We start from the raw sequence: 19486 nt of genomic DNA on the forward strand, positions 1-19486 counted from the left end.
GGAGCAGAAGCTGCAGATGCCACTGATGCTCTCAGCCCCAGAAGCTGAGGCCAGGAAGCCAGAAGGGTATTAAGGGCAGGTGTGTCTTTGCTCTGGAATCAATGGTACCTCATAGCTGCGCACGACCCTCATGCCCCGTCCACCTCCGCCATACGCAGCTTTGAAGATGATAGGGAAGCCATACTTGTTGGAGAACTCATGAGCCTCACTGAGAGATGATATTGGGGAGTCAGTGCCCGGCACCACAGGGACCCCTAGGAGAGAGCAGATACAGGCATGTCATTCCCAGCTTCGCCACTGACCTTGGGCAAAGCCCATCCCCACTCAGTGCCTCAGTTTCCCCTTCCACCCTTTGTCTAATTAGAGCATGAGCTTTTCAGGGCAGGGACTGCCTCTGACAGTGTGTCTGTACAGCACCTGGTACAACAGGGGCCCTGCTTTCAGGTGGGGTCTACACAGTGCCCAACATGATCGGGGTCCCTATCTCAAGTTGGGCAATCTAGGCACTACTGTAATAAATTTAATGAGAGTGGCTTGCCCCAGCCTACACAGTGAGTCATGGGCAGAGCCATCTAAGATGCAGCACTTCCAGCAACACAGAGCCCCCTAGTGCCACTCAGGGGTCAGCCCTGCCTGCATGGAAATGCACCCCATACTGCTCTCCCCACCCCATGCCCTGCAGCACAGCAGCCCCTAGTACCACACTGGGGCCAGCACTGTCTGCGAGGGGAGAGCACCCCCTACCTGAAGCAATGGCGATGGCGCGGGCTTCCACCTTGTCACCCATCTTGCGTACCACCTCTGGGCTGGGGCCGATGAAGTGTATTCCAGCATCACTGCAAGCCTGGGCGAAGTCCGAGCGCTCAGACAGGAAGCCGTAGCCGGGGTGCACAGCATCCACTTCATTCTCCTAGGGACACAGACACAGTGAGAGAGGCGTTAGAAAAATGGCACATTGGCTCTTTAAAATCCACAGGCCTTCAAGTGCCCAGAAGATTAGGGAAACTGAGGCACGGAATGGGGCCAATTGAATGTCAGAGGCAGGATAGAACCCAGGAGTCCTGGCACCCAGTTCCCTGCGCTGTAATCTACCAGACCCCATTCCCTTCCCAGACTAAGGAACAGAACTCCCAGCCCAACCCTCAAGCCAATCTAATGTGTAATTATTAATCATAATTAGGGCTGTCAATTAATAGCAGTTAACTCAAGCGATTAATGGAAAACAAATTAGCTACATAAAAAATAGTCACAATTAATCACAGTCTTAATCGCACTGTTAAACAATAATAGAATACCAACTGCAATTTATTATAAATATTTTTGGATGTTTTTCTATATTTTCAAACACATTGATTTCAATTACAACACAGAGTACAAAGTGTACAGCGCTCACTTTCTATTACAGCAGTGCCATGCGAACGCCTGTTCTCACTTTCTGGTGACATTGTAGATAAGAAGCGGGCAGCATTAAGTCCCGTAAATGTAAACAAACTATTTGTCTTAGTGACTGGCTGAACAGAAGTAGGACAGAGTGGATTTGTGGGCTCTAAAGTTTAACATTGTTTATATTATTAGTAATTAATCAACATACAACAATATAACAATTGTGTTATATAATAATTACATATATAGGTAAAAGAAATCTACATTGTCAGTCGCACTTTCACCATCGAGATTGCACTGCAATACTTGTCTGAGGTGAACGGAAGTCTGTTTCTTTTGTTTATCTTTTTTACAGTGCAAATATTTGTAATCCAAACTAATAATAGAAAGTGAGCACCGTACACTGCGTATTCTGTGTTGTAACTGAAATCAATATATTTGGAAATGTAGGAAAACATCCTAACAGATTTATAAGAAATTTCAATTGGGAGTCTATTATTGTGTAGCTGTGCGATTAAGACTACAATTAATTGTGACCCTTTTTAATCTCCCGATCAATTGCAATTAATTTTTAATAATTTGACAGCCCTAATATAATTGTTCATGATTACACATAATATTAATTATGAATCCCATCCTCGTCGGTCCCTTTGCTTTGGGGGGGAGGGATAGCTCAGTGGTTTGAGCACTGGCCTGCTAAACCCAGCGTTGTGAGTTCAATCCTTGAGGGGGCCATTTGGGATCTGGGGCAAAAATTGGGGATTGGTCCTGCTTTGAGCAGGGGGTTGGACTAGATGACCTCCTGAGGCCCCTTCCACCCCTGATATTCTATGATTCTATGAATTGTAACCCCTGCCCCTCACGTTCCTCTCATACCTTGGCTACTTTGATGATGTCAGGAATGTGCAAATACGCCTGGACTGGGGGCAATCCCTTCCCAATGAGATAAGCCTCATCCGCCTTCTGTCTGTGCATGTGCCCTGTGTCCTGCTCGGAATAGACGGCCACTGTCCGGATCCCCAGCTCGGTGCAGGCTCGGAACACCCGGATGGCAATTTCCCCTGCAACACACACACCAAAGAGTGACCCACAGGGGTTTGTGCATGGAGGCAAAGGAGTGTAACCGGCTGCCTGAGTCTGCAGAGAGCCTGAGCCAATCATGCTGCGAGTGGGAAGCTGCCCAAGTGTGACTGGCACGTCAACGATGCCTGAGCTGATCATTCCCAGGGGGAAGCTGACCCAGGGCATCTCAATGGAGTGTTTGCTCCCTGCCCCACTGCCCTGGGGGGCCGTACCAACCCCACCCTAAGGAAACTCAGTGTAGGGCAGGAGGGGCTCAGCTCCCTGACCCAAGGCTGCTGGAATCAGTATGGGAGGGGGGAGCTTCCAGCCTTGGTTCTCTGGGAGGGAACACCCTCTGCCACTGTCGTGGGGGGTCATGGTCATGGGACAGGATGGGGCCTCAGCATGGCCACAGAGGAGTTTCTGGGATCCACTGCTGGGATGGGGTGGCAGCAATGGGGGCAGGGTGCATCTCTTACCTCTGTTGGCCACCATGACTTTCTTGATGGGCTTGTACTCCACCCGCTGGGTGCTCTGGAAGGCGGCATGGATCAGGGAGAGGCGCTTGGCACGCAGGAACCCGAGGCCCCCTCTCACGAAACACAGCTGCAGCATCTGGGGAGACACACGCAGGGGGGCACGTCAGGGTGATGCAAAGGGCAGCACGTGTAGGGAACAGGCACCCCTCTCAAAGGCTCCCAGACACCAGGGACAGCGGGGAAAGGTTTGGGAGAAGAACCCCCTGCTTCAGTGATTGGGTATGAATATACCAGAGAAAGGGCTCCCTGCAGCCAGATGCCTGACCAACCAGGGCCTCCTGCAGCCAGATCTCCACCTAACCAGAGGCAAAAGGGCTATTTGCAGCCGAGGAGGATGTCTCCCTGGGACTAGTGCCTTAGAGGTGAATGGATGTGAATTCTGCCCTTGGATGAATGAGTCTGAATTCAGAGTGACCCTCATGCTATTTCATCTTGATTATTGTTTGTGTTGTAGCAGCGCCTACAGGACCCAACTGAAATCAGGGCCTCCACTGTGCCAGGCACTGCACAACCCCGACCAAGTCTGGGACCCCGTCAACGGCACAAACCCAGAGATCAAGGACTCCCTTGTACTGGGTACTGCGCAGACCCTGACTGAGATTGGGACCCCTGTAGCGCTGGGCAAAGGATGGCCCGGGGTATGGGAGGAGGGAGAATGGGGGGGCACACAGAACCCCCGGCAGATGGGAGGTGTTGCAGGGAGTGCCTGAAATAGAAGCAGATGGTTGGGTGGCACCCAGGGAGCATGGGGGAAATGGAGGGCAACCATGCACCCGGCCAGCACAGCCTACAAAGCGCATGACCCTTTCGTTCTCAACTTCAACAGCTGTAAAGGGCTCTTCGTGCAGCAGCCCGAGGAACCTGTCTGCAGCTAGCAAGCGCCTTGCGGTTAAACAGGGAAGTGGTAAAAAAATCACCAGGCGTTTAGCAGCAGATTTATTTTTACAGCTGAGAATCAATAGTGCCCCGGGTCCAAAATTAGCTTTCAGGTGTCTTCAGGCTCTGGGCTGGCTTCTCCCCCCAGTCAGGTCCTTGGAAATGAGACAAGTGGAACAAAGGAGACGCTAACACAGCAAAGGCAAAGTGGCAGCTTGGCCTGGATAATATTGTCAGGGACTGGGTGCGTGAGAGAGAACTGAGTGGAGGGGAATGGGATATGGGGCCTTTCTCCTTGAGAGGGCACCAGCTCCAATCCGGGTCCATGGCAGGGGACTGGCTGGCTATGCAGGGTCGGGAATGGAATATGGGGTCTTTTCCACCCTGGGGGTGCCATCTCTGATACAGCCCCAGGCTCAGAGGACTGGCTGGCTCAGAGGGGTGTGGACTGGGAAATAGGTCATGGGGCCTTTCCCCTTTAGGGGGCACCGGCGCCGAGCTGGCTCCAGGTTGGGGGGGCTGTCTAGGAAAACTGGCTGGGTGCTGTCCCTCTGTGACCCAGGGTCCCCACTCCCTGGAAGGGGATAGGCACTGATCCCCCCTTCTCTGCAGCAACACATAGGGCAATGTGGTGCATTGTTATGAGCCTCTCCTTAGGAGGCAGGTTTTCCTGCCCTTGGATTGTTCTTGTGGCTCTTTCTCTGCAATGATTCGAAGTGCGCACCCCAGAGCTGGAAGCAGTATTGAAGTCACAGATGATGCATACAGAGGTGATGCCACTTCCCCCTCCTGCTCGACCCCCCCCCCCTCCCCCCCTCGCTGATCCACCCCAGGATCATGTGAGATCGCAGCCCTCGCATTGCGGCAGTAGCTCACGGTCATTTGGTTTACAGAACCGAGTCCTTTGTGGAGCCCCTGAATTCCAGGGTATAGCCCCTGTCCTGTAATGCACCTGATGTGCCCTGTGCCTGGAGGTACGCCCTTGCCTCAGGCTGTATTTGAGCGCACCTTGCTCAAATGACCCTAGGTTCCCAGCGGCCAAGCTCCCTTTGTGCAACTGACCCCTTCACCATTGCTCTTTCCCCCTCCGCCGAGCTTTGCGCCAACTGAAAACTTTACCAGGCACAGGTAGTGACTGTGTGAGCCCCCGCATCATGCCTGGAACTCACAGCCAGCAGGCGTCCCAACATTGCAAACCCAGACATTCAAAAATCATGAGGAGGGCCCTACCAAATCCACGGCCATGAAAAGCACAGACCGTGAAATCTGGTCTCCCCGGTGAAATCTCATCTCTTGTGTGCTTTTACCCTATACTATACAGATTTCCTGGGGGAGACCAGCGTTTCTCAAACTGGGGGCTGCCATAAATATAAAGGGAAGGGTTTCTGTATACAGTGTTATAAAATCCCTCCTGGCCAGAGACAACATCCTGTTACCTGTAAAGGGTTAAGAAGCTCAGCTAACCTGGCTGGCACCTGATCCAAAGGACCAATAAGGGGACAAGATATTGTCAAATCTTTGGGGGGGTGGGCAGGGGAAGCTTTTGTTGTGCTCTTTGTTTACGTGGTTGTTCTCTCTTGGGACTGAGAGAGGCCAGACGGAAATCAACCTTCTCCAACCCATCCTAATCCAAGTCTCCAATATTGCAGTCAGTATAGATAAGCCAGGCAAGGCGGATTAGTTTATCCTTTGTTTTATGTGAATTTTCCCTGTGTTAAGAGGGAGGTTTATTCCTGTTTTCTGTAACGTTAAGGTTTTGCCCAGAGGGGGATCCTCTGTGTTTTGAATCTGAATACTCTGTAAAGTATTTTCCATCTGATTTTACAGAGATGATTTTTACCTTTCTTTTTTTTTTAATAAAATCCTTCTCTTAAGAACCTGACTGATTTTTCCTTTGTTCCAAGATCCAGGGGTTTGGGTCTTTGATGATTTTGTAACCAATTGGTTAGGATATTATCCTCAAGCCTCCCCAGGAAAGGGTGTGTGTAGGGTTTGGGGGATATTTTGGGGGAAGACGTCTCCAAGTGGGCTCTTTCCCTGTTCTTTGTTTAAAACGCTTGGTGGTGGCAGCATACGGTTCAAGGCCAAGGCAAAGTTTGTACTTTGGGGAAGTTTTTAACCTAAGCTGGTAAGAATAAGCTTAGGGGGTCTTTCATGTGGGTCCCCACATCTGTACCCTAGAGTTCAGAGTGGGGAAGGAACCCTGACAGGGGTCCTGACCAAAATGGAGTTGCGGAGGTGGGGGCGGGGTGTTACCAGGTTATTTTAGGGGGGTCATGGTATTGCCACCCTTACTTCTGCGCTGCCTTCAGAGCTGGGCGGCCGGAGAATGGTGGCTGCTGACTGAAGGCCCAGCTCTGCAGGCGGCAGCACAGAAGTAAGGGTGATAATACCATACCAGGCCATCCTTACTTCTGCGCTGCTGCTGGCAATGGCTCTGTCTTCAAGGCTGGGCTCCTGGCCAGCAGCCGCTGCTCTCCAGCTGCCCAGCTCTGAAGGCAGAGCCACCACCAGCAGCAGCACAGTAAGGTTAGCAGTAATCCAAGTAAGAAGTAAGGTTAGCAGTAATGCAACCCCTCCCCCTGCAATAACCGTGTGACCCCCCCCCACAACTCCTATTTGGGTCAGGACCCCTACAATTACAACACAGTGACATTTCAGATTTAAATTGCTGAAATAATGAAATTTACTTTTTTAAAAATTGTATGACTGTGAAATTGACCAAAATGGACCGTGAATTTGGTAGGGCCCTAATCATGAGTCAGGCCCCTCAAAATCATGAGATCGTCTTAAAAAGCATGAGATTTTTTAAAAGAATAAATATCCGGTTCTTTTTATTTAGCCTTCAGGGGTCCCATTTTCAGTTTTTCTCCCTAAATTGAACTGGCAGAAATTGTTTGGAAATGAAAAACTGACAGGCTCACATGCCTCCAGGATTTAAGAAAACACACCAGGAAGGTTACGGGTTGGCTTGATCACAGTCTATAAGTACCTACAGGAGGAAGAGATATTTGATAAAAGAGGGCTCTTCAGTCTAGCAAAGGTCTAACAAGATCCAGTGGCTGGAATTTGAAGCTGGACAAATTTGGACATGGAATAATAAGGTGCACTTTTTTTTTTTTCACAGTGAGAATTAACCATAAGAACAATTTACCAGGGGATGTGGTGGATTCTCCATCACTGGCCATTTTTAAATCAGCTTGTGATGTTTTTCTAAAAGCTCTGCTCTAGTTCAAATGGGAATTAATTCAGGGCCAGGCCTATGGGCTGTTATGCAGAAAGTCTGACTAGCTGATCAGTAGTCCCTTCTGGCCTAAGAACCTCTGAAATATCACCAGAGTTGTCAGTAGTATTATAACCACCATGATCCACAGTCCATTTCAGAGTCACTGCTTTCCCCCATCCAGTAGCATTCCACCAAGCCACACAGTGGGCCAGGAGACAGCTTCATCATGGAGCGAACTGTGATGGAAATAATTTGTTAGCAAATCACCTAATCTCCTGGAGCCAAATAGCAAAAAGCACCCTCTTTCCTCTAATTAAGTACAAAACACAGATAAAAAGAAAAGCCCAGTACTGGTTTCCTCTGGCTTCTTTGGGAGTCAGGAAGGTAGAAAGTGACTGCAAATGCCTCCCAACCTCTCTTAACGAGATTTTCACCGTTCCAGGCTTTAGGCATGCCAGGAGCAACACAGTGTACAATTCTGTCTCCCTTAGATCTGCTTTCCTACTTTGGTTTTTCTGCACAGATCCAACACTTTTTATAAACCTCACCCAGCGTAAGAGAATTTCAGAAAGAGAAACGGATGTTGGGTTGGTATTTCAAGAGAGAATTGCAACTAAAAAGCCCCACAAAACACAGGCACGGTTGTGGATAACACTCAGAACTGGGAGTCAGGATGCCTGGGTTCTATTTACAGCTCAGCCACTGACCTCACAGAATCATAGCAGTGTAGGGCTTGAGAGGCCATCAAATCCAGCCCCCTGCGTTGAGGCAGGACCAGCTAAACCTCGACCCTCCCTCGCAGGTGTTTGTCCAGCTTTTCTTAAAAATCGCCAGTGATGGGGATTACACAACTCCCTTGGAAGCCTGTTCCAGAGCTTAACTGCCCTTAGAGTCAGAAAATTTTTCATAATATCTGACCTCAATCTCCATTGCTGCCGATTAAGCCCATGACTTCTTGTCCTGCCTTCAGTGGACATGGAGAACAACTGCCTTCAGTGGACATGGAGAAAAGTCACAGTCCACTTTATAGCAGCCCTTAACATATCTGAAGACTTTCAAGTCTCTCCTCAGTCTCTTTTCTCAAGACTATATGCCCAGAGTTTGTAACCTTTCCTCATAGATCAGGTTGTCTTCTAAACTTTTTTCATTTTTAGTGCTCTCCCCTCGACTCTCTCGAATTTATCCACATCTTTCCTGAAGTGTGGAGCTCAGAACTGCACACAGTACTCCAGCTGAGGCCTCCCCAGTGTTGAGCAGCAAGGGACAATTACCTTCCACGTCTTACGTACAACACTCCTGTTAATATACCCCAGAACGATATTCGGCTTTTTCACAACCACATCACATAGTTGACTCATATTCAATTGGTGCTCCACTATCACCCCCAGATCCTTTGCTGCAGTATTGCTGCCTAGCCAGTTATTCCCCATTTTGTAGCTGAGCATTTCATTTTTCCTTCCTAAGTGCAGGGGCTTTGCAGGTATCTTTATTGAATTTCATCCTGTTGATTTCAGACCAATTCTCCAATTTGTTTTGAAATCTAATCCTGTCCTCCAAAGTGCATGCAACCCCTCCCAGCTTGGTGTCATCTGCAAATTTTATAAGCATAGTCTGCACTCCAGTATCCGAGTTACCAATGAGAACATTGAATAGAACCAGACCCAGGAATAATCCCTGAGGGACCGCACTAGATATCTCCTCCCAGTTTGACAGCGACCCATTGATAACTACTCTGAGAGTATGGTCTTTCAACCAGCTGAACACCCACTTCGCAGTAACTGTGTCTAGCCACAGTTCCCTAGTTTGCTTATGTGACTGTAATGTGGGACTGTGCCAAAAGCCTTACTAAAATCAAAACATACCACATCTACTGCTCCCCCTCCTCCCCCGCACTAGACCAGTAAACCCATGAAAGAAGGAACTTAAGCTAGTTTGGCATGATTTGTTCTTGACAAATCCATGCTGGCTATTTCTTATCACCCAAGTCGCTTTCCAGTTAGGTTGGATACTGCCTGGACCCTGACCAAGACTGGGGAACCCCATTAATCCTGGCACTGCACAGAGCACAATGAGGGGCTCCGGGTGCTGCACAGACCCCTGACCGAGATCAGGGCCCCCACTGTGCTAGGTGCTGCACAGACACCAGAGGCAGTCCCTGCCTCAGAGAGCTTACAAGATACATAGACAAACGCTGGGTGACTTGCCCAAGATCAGAGCTCAGAACAGTCCTAATCCTTCCCTGCTCTAATCACTAGACCCCACTCCTCTCCCAGAGCAGGGACTAGCACCCAGGAGTCCTGGCTCCAACCCAGTGGCCTTTTCCACCAGACCTCATTGCCTCTGACTTAGCCTCTTAAGGAATGGGGATTTAGCCATGAAGCAACATGTAATTTGTTCCAAGGCAGCCTGCTTCCGTCGTCCATTCAGCAGGCTCACCAACTCTGGCGCCTGGCTCACGAGATCCCTGAAAGTTGGCTTCTATTTACATGTGCTTGTGACTGCAATAAAGAGCCAGACATGAGACTCTAATGGGTTTGCACCCGTCAGACTGAATTTGCCAGAAGCCCTTTTAAAGCGTGTGAAACATCACTACTCTTGGCTCTTTCAGGCATGGGAGACAGGGCCCAAATTTCTGTGCCCAGGACGTGGTGAAGAACACACACGTTACAAGAGATTAGCCCAATTCAGGCAGGCTTTTCACAGTGTTCAGGCATAGACATATGTGTGCAGCAGAGACCGAACTGTACTTGTTCAAAATGAGAAGTTTTGATTTTTTGATTCAAAACAACTTTTTGCTTTGAAATTTCCCTTTCATTTTTTTTAAAAGCTGGAAACAAAACATTTTGTTCAACCCAAAATGATTTTTTTTTCAACTTTTCAATTCGCTAAAAATTGCAGATAATGTTGTGCTCAGTTCGACTCAACACGATTTTCTTGATTTTTGGAATCGCTAACTAACAAAAAAAAATCTGTTATTTGACACCCTCTACTTTTAACCTCATCGGAGCTTAGAAAAATGTGGGCACCAGGGATTGAAATTCATCCTGGCCCCACTGCTGAGAATACAGTGAGCGATGAATTCCTTTCCAGTCCTTCCTGTTTGGATAACCTCACCCTCAAATCATGTCCTTCCACCTGCCATCTTGCTTCTCCCATGCTGCAACTCTTCTGTGATTACATCAGCCACCACTAGGGGCATAAACCAGTCATTTAGCCCATTTGAAAGCCTGGAATCCCTGCTCCCAAATGGCATCAGCCATTCATCCCTCACCTCAGAGGCTCAGCAGTTTCCCCTTTCACTCTTTTTTACCATGCATGTGTCGACTGTAAGCTCTTCAGAGCAGGACTAGTGGGCAGGGCACTACACTGGCCATCAGCACACTGGGGTTCTATTCCCAGCTCTGCCACCGACCCTGGGCATCCATGGACCTTCCCCTCTCTGGGCATTTGTTTCCCCTCCAACCCTTTGTCTATTTAGAATGTGAGCTCTTCGGGGCAGGGGCTGCCTCTCACTGTGTGTCTGAGCAGTGCCTGGCACAATGAAGGACTCTATCTCAGTCGGGGTCTATGCAGTGCCCAGCACAACATGGGCCCCCCCGATCTTGGCTGGGATCTGTGCAGTGGCTGTTCTCAGTCAGGGCCACTAAACACTTCCATGATGACAGAAGGGTATAAGGACAGTACGAAAAAGCTCATGCCTCAATGGATGGATTCGGCGCCATTATTGTCCATTGGATGAGCACTACCTTTCCATTCCAGGTAGCCACATATGTGTCCCGTGGAGCCATAGCAGCAGCTGTCAATATCACTGATGCCGAGAGGAGAAAACTGTACACAGGGGCTCTGCAATGATCCATTTCTTAATGCCAGTCATTTTGGGGCCTTCAACCAGAGACCCCAGCCCAGATAATGGACAAGTGGTAGCTAATTCCTCTCCATCCCTGAAACACCAGAGTCACCTTTACTGATGAGCAAACAGGGACCATTCAAAGTGGCTGCGATTTCCCTATAGCTCCCGAATTGAGACAGTTCACCAGAGAAATGAGGATCTATAAAACAATCGGCAAATGTTAGCAGAGCCAGTGCAACAGCACCAGGGAGGCGCTAAGACAGGTGACCCATCCTGCAAGCTTCAGAACACCCCCCCACACACCCCTCAGCCACTGGGTGCCTGTCAGGAGGCAGGCAGCTCCCTGCATGACCAAGAGTTGCCTTCCATGGATATTTATGCATCCCCTGCTTTGCTCATTCCTTCTCAGACCAGCTACGCATGGGCAAGCAGAGCAGTGTGGATCCAGCTTCTATCAGCTGGGTCTGGCTAATGCGCTGCTGTTGGTTTCCAAAAATATGGCTTTGCGGGGGAGAGGGAAGAGGCTGCCAAGCTTTTATCATCGAACGCCCAATTGCACATGCCTAAGTGGCAGTTTTATGGCACACAGTGGGGGTCTATTCAGAAGCACAGCTCTGGATTGCAATGAGAAATCTCATTACTGTTTGCTAGCCGTTCTGCGCCGAATGCAAAGCAAAGTAGGGTTGTACAGATTCAGCCAGACGTCTGGCTCCAGCTGAGCCAGCAAGGTGGGATGAGGATGCCCCATCCCTACCCACAGAAACGATTTGGGGCCTGGAAAACAATGCCTTCCAGTGAGAGGCTGAAGGCGCGCCAGCTGGTTAACTTCTCCTAAAGATCAAGAGGTGACTTGATTGCAGTGTACAAGGACCTTCGTGGGAAGAAAATCCTGGGTCTTAAAGGGCTCTTTAATCTAGCGGAGAGAGGTAGACCAAGAAGAACCAATGGCTGAAAGTTAAAGCTAGACACATTCACATTAGAAATAAGGCACACATGTTTAATGCCGTAGGAGATTAACCATTGGAACAAATTCCCAAGGGCAGTGGTGGATTCTCCATCTGGCTTCACACCCAGACTGGAAGCCTTTCTGGAAGATGCTTTAGTCTGGTATGAGTTAGTGGGCTCAATGCAGAGGTAAATGGGTGACATTCTCTGGCCTGCACTATACAGGAGGTTAGAGTAGAGGATCTAATGGACCCTTCTGGCCTTAAAAATTTGTGCATCCAGTTCCCAACCGAGAAAGGTGAAAATATCATCTCTACTGATGGCATTAGTAGACTTTTAAGTAACTAAAACTGTGGTAAATTCCAAGGTGGTTTGTAGCTTTCATACTTGGTTGCAGGTCTTGGTGATCACTGTGGGAAGGCTAGGACTACACATTCACAGAGTCTGTCAGATTCTATGACCATCTGTTCTGACCGCTTGTATAACACAAGCCATAGGACTTCCCTGAACTTAGAGTTTGAACGAGAGCAGATCTTTTAGAAAAACATCCCATCTTGATTTAAAAATTCCCAGTGACGGAGATTCTACCACAGCCCTTGTTAAATTATTCCTGTGGTTAATTACCCTCCTTGTTAAAAATGTGTGCCTTATTTGTAGTCTGAATTTGTCTAACTTCAACTTTCACCCTTTGACTCTTGCTAGACTTTTAGCTGCTAGATTGATGAGCCCATTATCAAAATTTTGTTCCCTGTAGGTACTTATAGACTTAAGTCACCCTTAACCTTCTCTTTGTTCAAATGAACAGACTGAACTCCTGGAGTCTCTCATGCATGTTTTCTAACCCTTTAATCATTCTCATGGCTCTTTTTTGACCCCTCTCCAGATCATCAACATCCTTCTTGAATTGTGGACACCAGAACCGGACACAGGATTCCAGCAGCAGTCACACCAGTGCCGAATACAGAATGCTACTGCAGTGGGAAACATCACAGGGTGTTGCAAACACTTGGGATTCTATTATAAGTATTAAAATATAGAGAGTTTGTTTTAAAGTCTCAGCTCCCAGAGTTAATGCTTCTGGGAGAATTGCAGCTTTCACGTAAAAAACAAAACAAAAAACAACCAATTTTCTAGCCCTTGGAGTTCTAGAAAAAAGCTGGAAACCATTAACCCAAAATGACAGGTTTCAGAGTAACAGCCGTGTTAGTCTGTATTTGCAAAAAGAAAAGGAGTACTTGTGGCACCTTAGAGACTAACCAATTTATTTGAGCATGAGCTTTCGTGAGCTACAGCAAGTGAGCTGCAGCTCACGAAAGCTCATGCTCAAATAAATTGGTTAGTCTCTAAAGCGCCACAAGTACTCCTTTTCATTAACCCAAAAGGTTCAAAAGCCAGAAGGCAAATCAAAAGAACCCTCCCTTTGTTATGTGAGAATCTCACGATTTTCAACCCCATCTCATGAGTTTTTGAAGGCTGATTCCCGAATTATGAACACTTTGTGTTATTGGGAGTCTGTGCAGCACCTGGCACAATGGGGCCCCAATCTCAGTAGGGGGCTCTAGATGATACTGTAATGCAAATAATAGCAAGATAAGCAAAACCACAAAACAAACATCATGCAGCCTAATAACCTTCCATGTTCTATTAGGACTTTACAATCTCCTGCTTCTATGCAGAAGTAGTTGAAAAAGGGGAACATGCTTTGTGACATATTTTAAAGCTGTTTCCGGTTTGAAACAGACTCATTTCCTGTCTTTCGATAAATCTTCCCCAAATATGGTTTTTATTACAGAATCCCATGTTTTCTCCCAAAACCCCTGCATATTTGTTAAACATAAAGTGGCAATAAACTTTCACTGTGGAGGTGGAAAAAATGGCGGGGAAATTTTCCTGAGAAATGGAAAAATGCTAAGATTGGTAATTATTTTCATTTTGGCGGGGGAAAGGTTGTTTTTTGACCAAAAACAAATTTTCCATGGGAAAAATTGTGATGGTCACTGATTTTGTGAAAGGGGAAGAGCTCAGCAATAGCCTTTGCCCTACTTGGCCAGAGAATACAGAACAACATTTCCAAACAACATCAGCATGGCCAGTTGAACAGTAGCCTCCTTTACCTATGTATTAACTTAACACATGGGGGTAGATGTGAAATAGAATGATGCAAGCTGAGATTCTACTGTGGGGATCAAAGTTTGCCCCATAGGTCTGTTGTATAGTAGACATATCACTTATTTTTGTGTGCAAACCAGAGACACTGGAAAAATGAAGTCAGATAAGCCACAAAGTATACACAGGAAATCAACAGGACAGAGATTCAGACAACAGATGGACAATTTTGGGGTGGTAAGTAAGAGCATTGTAATATTTAGCAATTATTCACCAAAGCTGGGATCTATTTATTAATAAATTCATAGAGCTTAAGGCCAGAAGTGACAGTTAGATCACCTAGTCTGACCTCCTGTATAGCACAGAGAAAAAGGAATTCCACCTAGTTCCCCCTGTATTTTCCCAATCACTTGTGTTTCACGCTTTAACGTGGCTGTGTAGTCGTGGCATCAGCGCTGTAAAAAACCCACCTCCACGAGGAGCTGTCTACACTGCCACTTTACAGCGCTGAAACTTGCATTGCTCAGCGGTGTGTTTTTTCATACCCCTGAGCAAAGAAAGTTTCAGCACTGTAAAGTGGCAGTGTAGATAAGGCCTAAAACATCTTCCAAAAAGGCATCCATCCAGTCTGGATTTGATGACATCGAGAGAAGGCGACTCCATCACCTCCCTTGGGCATTTGTTCGAATGGTTAATTATCAATGCTGTTAAAAATTGGAGCCTTGTTTCTAATCTGAATGTGTCTGGCTTAACTTTCAGCCACAGGGTCTTGCTCTGCCTTTCTCCACTAAGTTAAAGAGCCCGTTAGAATCTGGGATTTTCTCCCCCAGAAGGTCCTTAGACACTATAAACAAATCACCTCTCAATCTTTTCAAACCCCAGACGGATGGAGGTTGTTAAGTCTCACTGCATTCAGCCCAGATCCCTTGGCAGAGCTACAGCATGTTTTTGTCCAACCCAAAATGGACTTTATCAATAGCTGAGGTTTTCAGATTCATTTTGATCTGAACTGACTTTTTTTTAAATTTTATTTTTCAGAGCTGCCAGTTAACCAAAAAAATCACTTATTTGCCCAGCTTTAGTTGGAAACCTTCTCATTGCCAGCCTCAGTTCGTTCCTGGCCAGTTTGTTCCCATTTGTCCTTGTGCTAACGTTGTCCGTTAGCTTCAATAGCTCGTCTCCCTCCCTGGGGTTAAACCCAGGGATGTATTCAGCTGTGATAATCTCCACTGACCTCCTGTATAACACAGGCCATAGGATGTCCCTGAATTAATTCCAGTTGAACCAGAGCAGATCTGTGAGGAAAACATCCCATCTCAATTTTAAAATTGCCAACGATGGAGAATCCACCACAGCCCTTGGGAAGTTGTTCCACTGGTTAATTCCCCTCACAGGTACAAATTTGCGCTTTACTTCCCGTCTGAATTTGTCTAGCTTCAACTTCCAGCCATTGGATCTTGTCAGACCTTTCAACAAAACTGCTATTTTTGATGGAAAGCTGTCCCATTGAAATATTCTCTGAATTGCACTAATGATCCAGGGCCTCAATTCAGATCAGGCTCCTATTGCACTAGGAGCTGTATAAAAATGTATGATCCCTGCCCGGGAGGTATCGATTTCATTGCTGGGGGGAGGGGGAGGCAGTTTTCAAAAGGGACCAAGGAAATAAGGGCCTAACTCCCACTGACAGTCAACAGGAATTGGATGTGAAACTCCCTCAGATCTCTTTGGAAACTGTACCCTAAGGATAGGGCCCTTCGTTTTCAGTTTTTATTTTATTTATTTTTTCCTGGGAATTTATCACTATTTATTACCACAACAACAAAACAGGTAAAAAATAAGTGCAAAAAACTATTAATAATTTTTCTGGGTAAATATCGGGCTTTATTTTGGTGGACGGAAAGACAGGAAAAAAGTATTCAATACATTTAATACTTTGAATTCCGTTCATCAGTGTGGTTTGCTGCAGAACCAAAACAGAACTCAAAACACAATGCCACCTCGGAGTTTAAGAAAACAATAGATCTCTAATCCCCAAATAAAGCTTTACATTTGAATAACCATTTGAATAACTTTACATTTGTTTATTGTATGTATCTTCTAGACTTATACATAAACTTACTTCAACAGGCAGCTTTGCATATACACAGACTAATGTATTATTGTAATACATAGATCTCATGCAATGTATTGTATTTTCCTAATAAAACAAGTTATTTTTTATATATTTGAATGATACATAAGTAGGGTTAAATAAGGGAAAAAATGAATACTTTTGTAAAACCCGGGAATTTTTGGTAAAAATCGGTTTAAACTGAAAATGAAGGGGCTTACCTAAAGAACAGGGATCCCCATGGCGCAGATAAGGAAAGGGAAAAACAGTGAGTGATTGACACAAAGTCAGCATCTGAGCTGGGACTAGAACCCAGATGTCCTGGCCCCTCTGCTCTAACCACTCGACACCACTCCCCTCCCAGACATGGGAATAGAACCCAGGAGTCCTAACTTCCATCTCCAATCACTAGACACCACTCCCTTCCCAGAGCCAGAGATAGAAACCAGGAGTTCTGACTCCCAGCCCTCCCCTACTGTAACCACCAGACCACACACTGCCCTCCCTGAGCTGGGAATAGAACCCAGGAGTCCTGACTCCCAGCACCCCCCTGCTCTAACCACTAGACTCCACTCCCTTCCCATCAGGGCAGGAGTACCATGCGCTCCCAGCAGGGCGAGCTGGCACAGACATCAGCCCAGGCAGCAACTCACACTGCCACATGGGTTGCAATATGCCATTTTTCCAGTGAGCTAATGAAGCGAAGGCAGAGCAGGGAGGAGGAGGAATCTCTGAACAGCTGTTCTTCCAAGTCACCTGCAGCCCCAGGGAGATGGTCTCATACTAGGGTTGCCAATTTAAGTTGGGTGCATTCCTGGAGGTTTCATCACGTGACATAATCTTTAATTGAAGGTTAGTCTTTAATTCCTGGAGACTCCAGGACAATCCTGGGGGGCTGCCATACTGCACAGCCAAGCCGGTCTGCTCAGCTGCACCAATCTAATTAGAGCACAGGCCATTATCCCCCATCACCCCCTTGCTGCACAGAACCAGGCCGCTGATCCTTGTTATGCCTTTCTCCACTAGTAAAGAACCCTGCATGCTGAGCTTTCCCAGAGATGACTGTCCGTCTACACACTGCCCCCCCCCAAAGCCCAAATGCGTCCAACCCAGCATGTACCTAAGCTGAGCTCACGGTGCTGCTGGCTGATAATGTTCGGACAGAACACAGATTCAGACAGTCTAATGCTGTGGCCCTCCAGTCCGATCTGCCGTCTGACACAGACTATAGACCAGCCCTGAAACAATTCCTGGTTGAACCTGAGCGGAAAAACATCCAACCTTGATTTTAAAATGGTCAGCGATGAGAATCCACCCCAGCCCTTGGGAAGCTGTTCCCAAGGTTACTTACCCTCACTGGTTAAAATGTGCTCCTTATTTCCAGTCTGAATATGTCTCCTATGTTCCCATTGTATTTTCCACTGAATGCATCCGATGAAGTGAGCTGTAGCTCAAGAAAGCTTATGCTCAAATAAATTTGTTAGTCTCTAAGGTGCCACAAGTACTCCTTTTCTTTCTCCTATGCTGGTGACAACTTCCAGCCATTGGATCTTGCCAGACCATTGTCTGGGATGTGGAAGAGCCTATTATCAAGTTACCAAACATTGCTCCCCGCAGCGATTCCCGGCCATTGCAGGGGCCTGCCAACAGCTTCGTCTCCTGAGGACTGAAATGCTTTGGTTTAACTGAAGTCATTGGGCTCCCATGTGAGGCCCACCCACCATCCTGGAGCGCCCCTCACAATATGATCTAGCATTACAGCAGGTCTGCCTCAGTGTCCCTTTAGTCAGCCTTTGGCCTATTCCTGCTGTAGCAGTGATTTGCTGCTGTAGATATGACTCGGCCCTCCAGCCACGCTACTAATATAAGTCCACCCCTTCTGGGATAACCAAATCCAGCTGTAACTGGTCAGGCCCTAAGCTGGCTACTCCCAGCTGGTCTCTTCCAAGGCCCCTGGCCTGGTTCCATCTGGGCCAGTCGCAAACTCTTTCCACACAAAACTCATTGGAGTCGCACTCTTCTCTTCAGCGTCACAGGTCCCAGGGCTGCCCCAGGGGTCCCTGAGGAGAACTCAGACAAAACCAAACACTTCTGAAGCATCTTCTGCCCCCTCTGGGCTTGAACCTCATGTCCCCCTCCTAGACTTCTCTCTTCAGTACCCTGTTCCTCTTCGGCAACTGCCTCCCTGGAGCCCCTCTAGCTACAGCTCAGCCCAGCTGCTTTCCTCCTCAGCCACCCTCTAACTGCTGGCCTTGTCTCTTTTTCAGTCCCACACCCAGCATAGATGTAGCAGGGCATGACTAACTGAAGAAAGCCTGCTGGCCCTTAAAGAGTCAGCCTTCCCTTTTACAGATGTCTAGGGGTAACTGGGTGAAATTCAGGGGCCTGCGCTATATAGGAGGTCAGACTGGATGATCTAATGGGCCCTTATGGCTCTGAACTCTCTGACACTCCTGTCCAGACTAGAAGGGAGGCATTGCTAGGCTGGATCAGACCTGAGGTCCCTCTAGTCCAGTATCCCATCTCTGTCAGTGACTGGCAAGAAATCTGGAAGCAGATGGAGACAACCTGACCCCACATTAGATATCGCTCTGGTTCCTAATGATAAGAAATCACCTCAAGCCCTGAAGCTGGAGGTTTAATCTCCTAGCCAGCAGTTGTGTTAGCCTCAGCTATTCCAACTCTGGATTTCTTGTTCTCCACAGAAAGGCCAATCTTACTAAATTCTTGGCCATAACACTTCCTGTGGAAGGGAGTTCCACAGGCTGTGAGTGAAAATTTATAGCTGTGGGTCAGTGTTGAGCTTGACACTTTTTAACATCATGGAACGCCCCTTTATCCCTGTGTGGCAAGACAGGAAAAACAGAAGCGCCTGATCAGAGCTGAGCAAAATTTTTTGCACTGAATTTTTTTCAGCAATAAATGCAGATTCTGCGACACTGAATTGATTTGCAACTTTGCCTTGACCTTGCCAAATTTTTCATTTCAACAACAAAAAAACCACTCCAAAAATGTTAATAAATCAAAACCTTTTATCTCCATGTTTTAAACGTTTTGATTGTTCAGGCTGATCTGACATTTTGTTTCAAAACTTCCTTTAAGTTTTTTTTTTTTTTTAAATAAAAAAAGTTTTAAAATGATCCAAAACTGAAATTAAATGTTTTATTCGATCAACGCAATTTTTTTTTTTCAAATTTTCCATGTGCTGAAAATGTTCATTTTTGTTCCAAACAGGAATACTTTTTTTTCTCTAAAATTGCCAATGAACCAAAAGATCCATTGTGTTCTTTTTTAAATTGGGATAAACAATGGCTATTTTTTCAATCTCTCTTCATAAAGCCTTGCCAGGCCCTTGATCATTCCTGCTGCCCTTCTTTGTACCCTCT

General features: G+C 47.0%; 1 protein-coding gene across 11 annotated transcripts in view; it reads right to left on the reverse strand.

Annotated features, from left to right (window-relative positions):
- The window catches only part of PC (pyruvate carboxylase), a 240206-nt gene that overhangs the window by 125839 nt on the left and 94881 nt on the right, over positions 1-19486 (reverse strand). For 10 of the 11 annotated variants that reach the window (XM_075130375.1, XM_075130380.1, XM_075130382.1 and 7 more), the window contains 4 exons: positions 2925-3060; positions 2260-2444; positions 745-910; positions 109-254 (listed from right to left, as the gene is read on the reverse strand). In XM_075130375.1, the coding sequence (XP_074986476.1) occupies positions 109-254; positions 745-910; positions 2260-2444; positions 2925-3060 (633 nt within the window). Of the gene's footprint in view, positions 1-108; positions 255-744; positions 911-2259; positions 2445-2924; positions 3061-17451; positions 17505-19486 lie in introns of those variants that run through there. The other variant, XM_075130386.1, reaches the window with a different exon arrangement.

Source organism: Caretta caretta, chromosome 7, assembly GCF_965140235.1.
Source record: "Caretta caretta isolate rCarCar2 chromosome 7, rCarCar1.hap1, whole genome shotgun sequence".
In the NCBI taxonomy this organism is placed as follows: domain Eukaryota; kingdom Metazoa; phylum Chordata; order Testudines; family Cheloniidae; genus Caretta; species Caretta caretta.